At 52.9% G+C, this 10,410-nt stretch overlaps 1 protein-coding gene across 2 annotated transcripts; it reads right to left on the bottom strand.

Moving 5' to 3' along the window:
* Positions 1–48: 48 nt before the first annotated feature.
* Positions 49–10,113, bottom strand: SH2D7 (SH2 domain containing 7). Of its 2 annotated transcripts, XM_055418008.2 has the most exons (6): positions 9,938–10,113; positions 8,433–8,522; positions 5,082–5,247; positions 4,623–4,808; positions 2,290–3,027; positions 49–870 (listed from the first exon to the last, which is right to left on the bottom strand). In XM_055418008.2, exons 1-6 carry the CDS (start codon positions 10,111–10,113, stop codon positions 820–822), a joined length of 1,407 nt encoding a protein of 468 aa, XP_055273983.2. In that variant the 3' UTR covers positions 49–819. The 2 variants fall into 2 exon arrangements, with proteins under 2 accessions (XP_055273983.2, XP_055273982.2); XM_055418007.2 differs by lacking the exon at positions 49–870 and having other exon boundaries at positions 1,994–3,027.
* Between the last annotated feature and the right edge of the window lie 297 nt (positions 10,114–10,410).

A 10,410-nucleotide genomic window follows, 5' to 3' on the forward strand; every position in this document is an offset into this window, starting at 1 on the left:
ACCTAAAGACCACCACTGGCTGGAGGCAGAGCACAGATGAGGGTGACCTGGTCATATAGGGAGGCCAGCAAGCACCCACTGGCTGACTCCAGAAACTGCCCAGCGGTGCCCAGGCTGGCTGACTGTGCAGCCTCAGGCAGGTTGCTGCTGCTCTCTGGGTCTCAGTCCCTCCCCTCCCCACCCCGCCCACTCATCTGCAGCAAAAGGGTCAGACCAGGGTTTGCCCAGCTTGCATTATGAGGCCCGCATAAAGGTGGGGGTGGAGAGGGGCAGAGGGGATGGCCCCTAGGAGCTCAGCTGCCCCAGGGTCAGAACCATCCCCTCTGAGGCTGGCACTCTGCTGCTACTTCCCACCCCCCGCTCTCTGATACGGTCACAATGAGGGGGACTGGTTTTGGTCTCCAGAGCAGTGAATGACATCACTCAGCTAAGAAAATGCCAGCCATGCCACAGGGCCTGTCCCATGCTCAGTAAGTGTTCAGTGGTGGGAGGCCAGCTCCATCAATCGTCCAGGACCCCCCAGCCTGCTCATCTTGGAAGCAGGGGGTGCTTACCCCTGCCTTTGGCCAGTCCCCCCTCCTCTCAGGCCTTGACTTCCTCTGGATGGGTGGGAGGCCCTGGGGTGGGGAGTGGGACTCAATCCTGAGCAGCAGGAGACTGGAAGGCACCTAGGCTGTCTTGGAGCCTGGTTCCAGAGCAGGCTGGTTGAATTTGATGGTCCAAGGGGTGACTTCAAGCAAGCTGAGAGCTTCCCAGTAACCCCTGGCATGGCCCCGGGCCCGGGAAACCCACTGGTGGGCTGCTGGAAGCCAGGCCTCCTCAGGGTTTGTGCTTCTTGTCTGTGAAGAAGAGCCTCCGGAGCTTGTCAGGCTGCAAGGAAGGACAGGATGCTGGAGCCTGGGTCCCGGAACAGGGCGGGGAGACCCAGGCTCAGAGGGTCCTGCTGCAGGGACTGGGAGCTGGGGCCCAAGGCCAGAGAAAGGCCAGGTTGGAATGCAGATGGCTAGTTGCTCCACAGCCCCTCATAGTGCTAGAAACTCCACTCCAACCCTCTGGTTTGGTTGAAGGACTTGCTCTCTCTCGCCCCACTTCCTTCATTGGGTCTCCAGGGGTCCCCACCCCAGCCCTCTCTGCCTCAGCCACACCCTAGGTAGGGTGGGGGGTGGGGTGTATGTGGTGCCTTCAGGACCCAGAAGGACTTTGCAGCCGGAGGAGGAGCAGACGGGGGGTGTGGCTTATGTAGTTCTTAGAAGGACTGTCCACAGGCAGGATTTATGGTCCTGGGAGTCAGAACCTCAGAAGCTGTCTTGAACCAGGGGAGTTCCCTGTCCTGGGGTGTGTGGGTACAACCCTGCCCTGAGGGAGGAGCTGGCAGAGCTTCTGGTGAAGGCCTTTCATCTGGGAGCTCAGGGTTTTACTGTTCAGGCTGGGAGAGGAGGTCTGCACGTGCTGGAGATCTGAGGCTGCCGCCTTGGGGAGGGGGCTCGCCTGGCTCATCGGCTCCAGGTACAGGCAAGTACACTGGGGTGAACCCTCAGGAGGGTTCCTCTGCCTCCCTGGGAACTCTGACCACCTTCCTCCATCCTCCTGGTCTTTGCTTCCCCCTTTCTCCTTCCTTAGAAACCCCCAGGAATAACAGTTATCCATTGACAGCTGTCTCTGGGCTGTTTCCTGAGCACATGGAGATGATCTCCTGGGCAGCCACCCCTGGACACAGCACAGGACCAACTCACTTTACAGATGAGGAGATAGAGATAGATCCTGGGTAGATGCTAAGTAAGAATACAGGATGCCCAGCTAAGTTTGAACTTCAGATAAATAAGGAATAATTGCAGTACTGGTAACTATGCTAAAAAACATTACTCATTGTTTATCTGAAATTCAGATTAACTGGGTGTGTTGTATTTTATCTTGCTGAATCTGGTGATCTTAGTTGCTTGGGAAACTATTTTGCCCAAAGCCACATGGGTAGGGAGTGCCTGAGCCATGAAAAGGTACAAAGCAAGTCAAACCTGGAGCCAGGGTCCTTGTCCACCTCTCTGAGGCTCTGAGACCCCTACAGTGGCAGGAGTCCTGCCACAGAGAAAGACTTCAGAAGGGCCTGAAAGTTCCCATCTTACATTCAAATCCAACCTCTGCCTCTCCCACCATCTCCAAGCAGAAGTCAGGGCTGGGAAGTTCTGGGTGTGGTGCTGGCCTGACCCACCTGTGTTTGAGGGCCACAGGTTCCCTCCTTCACCAGCAGCTCCCTGAGGGCTGGCAGCCACCCTGCCCCACCCTGGAGCCCACCTTGTGTGTCCGTCCAGCCTCCTTGCTCCTGGCTGCTTGGATCTGTGTGTCCGTCCAGCCTCCTTGCTCCTGACTGCTTGCTCCTGGGATTTGTTCATAGGTGTGTCTGGGCTCTGGGAGCTCCGGGACCCCTGAGATCCTCTCATAACCACAGTCTGTGAACCCCGAAAGCTTGCTGTACATAGGGCTCCTCCCAGGACAGGGGGTCCTTTCCGGGCCCCCCCAGCAGACTGCAATCTGCTCATAGGCACTTCCGCCTTCCCGGCGTGGCACATCCCTGGCGTCCTCAGGGAGGTCTTCTGTCCAGATGGACTCGTAGGTGTCTGCACAAGTGCTCTGGGAGCAGGTCTGGGCCCCATGGCTCAGTTTTGGAGACCCCTGGCTCCAGGTAGCCCCTGAGGATCCCGAGGCCTCAGAGCTGGAGGGCAGGAGGAGGCCCCAAGAAGTGGGAGACACCCTAGGGCCATGGTCTGGGCTCTCCCCAGAGAGGGTAGGTCCTGGGCCATCAGACTTGTTCTGGCTTCCGTCTGAAAGTCTCCTTGGGGCCTCCTTGCCTGGAGAACAGGCCTGGTTGCCACCTGGAACTGGCCCCTGCCAGCCGGATACATCTGTGCCCAGGCCTAGCCGTGCCTGGTTCATCTTTCTCAGGTCTGCATAGATGATGTCGTTGGAGCCTCCAAAAGAGTTGCTCAGAAGGGAAGCTCTCTTCTCCGGGAGGGGGGGCACCTTGACAGGGGCCTGGAGAGAGGGACAGAACTTCTGAAAGGTTACCCTGCCACCAGGCTGCCCTCAGCTAAAATGAAGCTTGCTCAGAGAAGCTGAGGCCCCTGGCCTTGGACTCATTTACCTGACCGTTATGTGCAGGGGTTGGTGGACATTCGGGGTCCCTGCCAGCTTCATGTTCTAGGACTCCTGAGTATGGTCCTTACATTGGCATTCAAGGTCAGGGGTCATGAGCTCTATCTCCCACCGGAGATCATCCTGTCCTGCTCCTCTCTCCCTTGCCCCCCAGAGAGACCCCTGCATTTACCCACTTACTGCCCCCTTCCCCTTCAGAATGGGCCACACTCAAGTCCATCAATTGTGTATTTATTCAACAAATATTTAGTAAGAACTGTGTAGACACTGTCCCAGGTGCCAAGGGCTCCATAATGAGCAAGACCACCTGTTGGGAGTTTACATTCTAACTTGGAGATGGGCAACATACTACTCTGTTTTTGTTTAATGTGGTTGATGTATTACATGATATAATAGCATGCCTGTTCAGTCACTCAGTAGTGTCCGGCTTTCTGCAACCCTATGGACTGTAGTCCACCAGGCTTCTCTGCCTATCAGGTTTTCCCAGCAAGAATATTGGAGTGGGCTGCCATAGACTTCTCCAGAGGATCTTCCCGACCCAGGGATCGAACCTGCATCTCTTGTGTCTCCTGCATTGGCAGGCAGATTCTTTACCACTGTGCCACCTGGGAAGCACCCCCATATAATAGTGTATCACAAGATAATATACTGTCAGCTCATGATCAGTACTATGAAGAAGAACAAAGCTGAGGAATGGGATAGGGACAATGGCAGGTGGGAGAGGGGATATTTTCCATAATTTAGGTGGTCCTTTCTGAGGAGAGGGCATTTAAGCAGAGAATGGCATGCAGTGAGAGTAGCAGCCATGTGGATATCTGATGGGAAAAGTATTCCAGGCAGTGGGTCAGCAAGTGCAAAGGCCCTGAGGTGGGAACAAGGCTGGTGTGTTTAAGGAAGATCCAAAGGCCAGTAGGATTAGAGAGAAGTGAAGAAGGAGGAAAGGTAGCAGGGCACCTGAGGAGGCTCTTGTGAACCCTGGTGAAGCTTTCAGATTTTATTTTAAACAAGAGTAGAAGCCCTCGACATTCTGTGATCTGATATACATTAAAAAAAAAAAAAGTCTCCGTGAGTCCTCCCTGCAAATGTGCTATGGACGATAAAGTATTGACTCACAGGCACCCCACTGTATAGTTTACAAAGGGATTTTTTTCAGACATTTTATGTCCATTCCCTCATTCAAGCCTCAATGGAACCTCAGGATTGGTAAACTGAGACTCAGCTTATGTGACTTGACCAAAGTCACTCAGCCAGAAAGGCCAAGCCAAGGTTTGAACCAAATCCAGCTAGCAGAGGCAGGCATGGGTGAACCACTGGGTGATTCCAAACTGGGCCGTTCCTCTCCCAAAGGGCCTGGTGGTCAGCCTCCATAGCCTGAGGGACTGGCTGGGGTGGCCGCTCCAGGCCTGACTGTGGGTGTGGCACCCACATTCCTGGTCTAGCAACCCTGACCCTCAGTGGCCCAGAATCCTTCTCACCTCCATGCTTTCCTCCTTGGAGAGATTCCAGGGACTTGCATCCAGGCTCTTCCTTTTGTGGAGGAAGGAGACGTGGTGCTTTGGAGAGGCAGGGGGGCTGCTGGCCTTCTCTGGTGGGTATTCCAGGCTAAGATTAGTTTGGTGGAGGCCCAGGGTGATGGCGTCATAGAGATCATTGTCCTCCATCTGGGGGTGGTGGAGACACAGCAAGTGTGTGGTCATACACCCCTGGCTGGCCTCTAGACTCCTGCCGGAGACTGCTGGCCAGAGCCAGAAACATCCCCACCAGGTCCCAGACCTCAGCTGGAACGCTGCTTCCTTCTCCCAGGACCCCGCACTGAGCGCCCGTGGCTGGCAGGAAATAGAGAAGGCAAAGAAAGGCATGTGGTCCAGTGGTGGGCACCCCTGGCCTGGGCACTCTGCCCCATCCCCCACCCCCCAAGGAAGAGGGGCACCTACCCGGGGGCAGGCAGCAGACAGGGTCTCCCCGAAGGGCTCAAACTGCACCTCCTGGTAATGGCGCACGAGTTCCGCCAGGGTGCCATGGCTCTGGGTGTCCCCTGAGATGAGGTACCGCCGGTTTCGGAGTTGGTTGATGACAAAGTGCCGGCAGCGGTCACTGCCCCTGCAACACAAGGACATCTGGCAGCTCTGCCTTGGCCCAGGGCCGGAGCTGAGCCGGGGCCACGCTGCCCTCTGGGGCCTTGACATGCTCCTCTGGAAAGTAGGACTTGACATCCAACAAGCCCAGCCTTGCAGGTGATGGGGAGCCAGGGAGTGGTGTTTCACCCCCCACTGACCCGCTCCACCCCCGCCACCCCGCTTCCCCAGCAGCATCAGTCAGGAAGGAAAGGGCAGGGGGAGTGAGGCACTCAGCTTGGGGCTCGGATGCACAATGTAAAGGGATGACACAAATTCAGTAATCAGGACAACTAATAATGCAATATTTTAGAAAGTCAAAATTAATATCAAAATATCCATGATGAGTAAAACCTCTGTCTTAAAGATGAGGTCCGACCCCACACTTGCACACCTTGGCCTCACTCCTCTTACCTGAATTCCGGCCAGGTGGAAAAGATGGAATTCCAGCTCCCATCTCCCTCAGCCTGTAAAGTCCCACCCTCTTCATTTTCCTTTTTTATGGAAGAGTATTGGGCTTCCCTGGTGGCTCAGTGGTAAAGAATCTGCCTGCCAATGCAGGAGACTGCAGGTTCAATCCCTGGGTGGGGAAGATACCCCAGAGGAGGAAACAGCAACCCACTCCAGTATTCTTGCCTGGGAAATCCCATGGACAGAGGAGCCTGGTGGGGTTGCATGGGGCCCCCAAAATGTCCGTGGGCTCACAAAGAGGCAGACACGGCTTAGTAACTGAACAATAAGGGTAAACAGTGAAGGACACATATACTAAGTGTGCCACTCAATGCATTTCCCATGTAACCACCACCTACAGGAAAACGGACAATATTTCCAGCTCCCTAGAAGACTCCCTTATGGTCCCTTCCAGAGGAGCCTTCACCCTGACCCCCATTGTCACAGATCAGTTTTGCTTATGATGGTAATTCACATAAATAGAATCATATTTTTTTCATGTCCATGTAGAATTAGCTTCTTTTTAACCCCACTGATAGGCAGTATTCCATTTAATTTAAAAATCCACAGTGTATCCACTCTGCTGATGGACATTTAGGTTATTTCCACATCTGGGCTGTTATAAATGAAGTTACTCTGAACATTCTTGATAATGGCTTTTTGCTGAATATATGTATTCACTACTATTGAGAATATTCCAGGACGGAGAGTCCCGGACAGTGGGTCCGGGATACACTTAGCTTTAGTAGAGTATGCCAAATTGTTTTCTAAAATCATTGCCAAGTATGAGAGTTACAGTTGCTCTGTGTCTTCACAAACCATTTTGTGGCCTCTGTCTTTCTACTGTAAGCAGCAGTTCATTGTGGTTTTAGTTTCTATTTCCCTGATCACTGAAGCTGCTGAACTGTCCTTTTTGGACCCTCTTTTATGAAGTGCCTCTATCTTGCCTGTGCTGTCTTTGTCTTACAGATTTGCAGGAGTTCCTCCTATATTCTCGATATGAACTCTTTATTAGGTGTATGTATTACAATACAAAGCCTCTCCGGCACTGTGGCTTGTCCTTTTATTCACAGAATGGTATCTTTTGATTAATAAGAGTTCTCAGTTTTAAGAAGCTCAATTTGTTAAGCTTCTCTAACAGTACTTTCAGGTCTTGTGTAAGAAATCTTTGCCTGCCACAAAATCATGAAAAATGTTTCCCATGTTTTCCTTTATAAGGGTATTGTTTTGCTGTTCTCACTCGAGTCTATGATCCATCTAGAATTATTTAAATTTTGTGTATGATGTGAGGTGGGGGTCATTTTTTCCCATTTGGATATCCAATTACTCCCATGCCCCTCATTGAAAAGACCAGCCTCCCCCGTCTCTCATCCCTGAACTACAGTGGACATTTGTTGCAAATCAGGTAAACCAAATGTGGGGGGCTTATTCTGGATTCGTTGGTCTATCTGTGTATCTGCGAGGAACCCCACTTTTATCTCTTTAATGAGTTGGCATTCCACCCAAGATCATGTTTGAATAATAATAATAAAAACAAAGCCCTGATGCTGGAAAGACATCGAAAACTGCTGAGTTTGTATATTTCAAAATGCTGAGGACTGTATCAGGGACACAGAATAACAATAACTATTTTAGTAACGAGTAACATTTATTTGTTTACTATGTTCTGGACACTGTACAAGCACCTTTAAAGGTCTAAACCCATCAAACCCATTCAACAATTCTATGAAGTAAATATACTACAATATTACCATTTTAACAGATGAGGAAACATAGGTGCAGAGAGGCAAAGTAACTTGCTCAAGGTCAGGATTTGAACTGGGACAGTCAGAACAGATGATAATTTTGAATCTGAATCTGAGACCTTTGAGAGTTTCGCTGGAGCCCCAGCCTGCCTCCCTCGCTAACTGGGGGTTGGTGGCAGGGGGAACTTCTTTCTCTTTCTGACTTTCACCTCGCAACCTACTCTTGGGTCAGACTCTGACATCACCACCTCTGACTTCATCCTGGATATCTTGTCTCCTTGTCTCTAGGACCACTGCCTTACACTGGTCTATATTTCATCATCGAGCCCAGACCTCACCCCTCTGTGGTCCCCACTGCCCCCACACCTCCAGTATCTGTGTTGAGTCCTCCTTCCATGGGCTGCCTGCAGGTTCCTTGCAAGACTTGTCTGACCCGATGACCCTTCATTGTCGACGGACGTAGCCCAGCATCCAAGGCTATCCTGAGCTGCACGCCTGCCCTCCTCTCCAGGCACTGCCCCACTGGGACCATGCGTCCTTCTGCACCCACAACTCGTGGGCTCCCCAGCACCTTAGTCTGCCTCGTCTCTCTTCTGCACATGCGGTTTAATCTACTGGAAATACCTTCCTAAACCCCAGTCACACCTCCTTTCCTGCCCAGCAAGTTGCTTTCTTCCTTCTCTCCTGGACTCAAAGTTCACCTCTGTGAACCTTCCCCAGTCTTCCATCAGGAGGAGGTTCTCCCCTGTCCGCCCCTCTGATTCACCCCCTTGAAGGCAGAGGCTTCTCCTAGTATATGGCCGGCGCTGCTCAGAATGCCTGATGGATATGAGGGATGAGTGAGGGAGTCAGGGAGTGAGGGCCTGGGGAAATCCCAGCCGTGTGGGCTGGTGGAGACTCAGAGCTTACCTGCAAGGCTGGCTTGTGGGAGCTGGAGCCTGCCTCCCTGCCCTTTGCAGAGGGCTTCCTCGCTTACCTGTAGGACAAGATGTAGCCGGTGGCCCGGTCACTGAGGCGGATGAGGAAGGAGCCAAGAGCTTTGTCCCTGAGCAGCTGTTCTGTCTGCCTGGGCAGAGGACATGCCATTAGCCAGGGTTGGCTCCCCGCAGCAGCAGCAGGAGTAACCTAAGTCAGATCTGCCTCAGAGTCCCTGCCAGCCACGCCTCAGACCCAGAGCAGAGACCTCCAGACCTTTATAGAGAACTCCCTCAGAACTTCGGCTGGTCCTGTGGCCTGTCTGGGCTCAGTCAAGGAAATTCAAGACTCAGTCTGGTGCTGGGTGGGAGTCCTGAAGTTCACGTACATTGCCCCATTTACAGCCTCACCAGTGGGCACAATCGCCACTGCCCCTTTCCACCTGAATGGCCCTATAGCAAGAAGGAATCCATAAAGCTGGAGATTTTCAGTTTTGTGGATCCTTGCCTCTGGATTGCTGTGTGTAGCAGTGTGTACAATTGTTGCACAGCTGTGCAGGATGTGTACTGCACAAGAGTTTCTGCAGGGAGAAGGTGCTATTATATCTGAAGCCTGACCGTGATAGCAACTCTTAGGTACTCATCTTCCTCCCTTGCACATCCCCTTCAACCCCAGGCAGCTATGGATACTGCTAAATAATGCCAAGTATTCTGGAGGCATGGTGGAAAATTCCAGCTGTCTTCTGGTTTGGCAGTACATAGACCAAATAGTTCCTCACCCACTTATTCACCAAATACTGAGTGCCTGCTCTATGCAGGATCAACTACAAATTTTACAGAGTTCAGTACTAAATGAAAACCTAGAGCCTCTCAGTAAAAAAGTAAGAATTTCAACATGGGGACTGCAGTGTATTCAGCCAAGAATAGGGCCCTTCTGAGCAAAGGGCCCCGTGTTACAACACGAGTTGATGCCAGTGAAGCTGGCCCTGGATCAATGCTATATGCTGGGCCGGGAGGACCCAACAGCTGGCCTCATTTGTCATTCCTTCAGCAAGTGCTTTGGCAGCTTGGAGACCCACCCCAATCAGAAAGCCAGCCCCCACATTTTGGCGTTTATTCCTAGAGTAACCGCATATCCAGGATTGCCTAGGACAGTTCCCACTTAAAACAGGTCTCCTAGCAAATTCTCCACTTACTAATAGTGTTCTGGTTTGGATGATAAATGAAACAGCACCCCTAGGAATTCATCAAGGTATTAGAGCTGGTCTGAATGCATTCTGATCTGGCCTGCCGCCCTCACCCCTCTGCCTCTGTTTTTCTGGCAATCTGGCAGCCCCAACAAACTCATAGTGGGGGGCCAATGCCTTCACCCACCTTGCCCACAGAAGCAGCCGTCAGAGAACTTGGTGCTCCTAAGTCTGCTTTCCCAGTCTGCTTCCCCACCCACCGCCTCCTGGGGTCCCTGCCTCCTCCATGGAGAAGGCAGGGACCAATCTGGTCCCAGACCATTTTTTCGGCCCTGAGGGGCTATTGGCCACGCTGGGCGTGTGGACAGGGGAAGTCTTACTTGCGGGTGATGAATCCGTGAAACCAGGGGGGCAGGGCTCCGTTCTGCAGAATGAGGGGGGCTTGCGTCTCCATGAACCAGCTCAGGGCCAGCTCCTGCAGCTCAGCCAGGGCCTGTCTGTCCCCAGCCCCCTCGGGCCCCTTGCCCAGGCTGAGCTGCCTGAGGTGGGCCTCCATCCTGGCGAGCACTGAGGTGGAAGTCAAGCCCAGACCACCCGCACGCCTCTATATCTGTGTGCGCCTGATGGACTGACGCCTCATTTGCCTGAGTCCATGCCCTCTCCAACCGCCCTCGGCACACAGGAGCCCCATTGTCACCTCTGACAATGTGTGGGCTGGTTCCCCTCTCTGATGCTCTGAGGTGGGGCACCTTGGCTGGCTGGGGACGCTGGGGAGGGGGGGTCACATTGGCAGCTAGAGAGGCCCAGGGTGGGGGGTATCCCTGACTTCCTGGCTAGCAGATGAGGCGCACCA

The sequence above is a fragment of the Moschus berezovskii genome, chromosome 21, assembly GCF_049115385.1.
Source record: "Moschus berezovskii isolate FMDL1 chromosome 21, NW_MosBer_1.0, whole genome shotgun sequence".
Classification (NCBI taxonomy): domain Eukaryota; kingdom Metazoa; phylum Chordata; class Mammalia; order Artiodactyla; family Moschidae; genus Moschus; species Moschus berezovskii.

Bases quoted from the DNA above. Each gene is read 5' to 3' on its own strand.
- SH2D7 (XM_055418007.2), bottom strand. From the start codon at position 10,113: ATGGAGGCCCACCTCAGGCAGCTCAGCCTGGGCAAGGGGCCCGAGGGG. The intron at 4,809-5,081 runs GTAGGTGCCCCT...CACCACCCCCAG, and splicing joins TGTCTGCTGCCTGCCCCCGG to ATGGAGGACAATGATCTCTA. The intron at 3,028-4,622 runs GTGAGAAGGATT...CCCTCTCTCCAG, and splicing joins CCAAGGAGGAAAGCATGGAG to GCCCCTGTCAAGGTGCCCCC.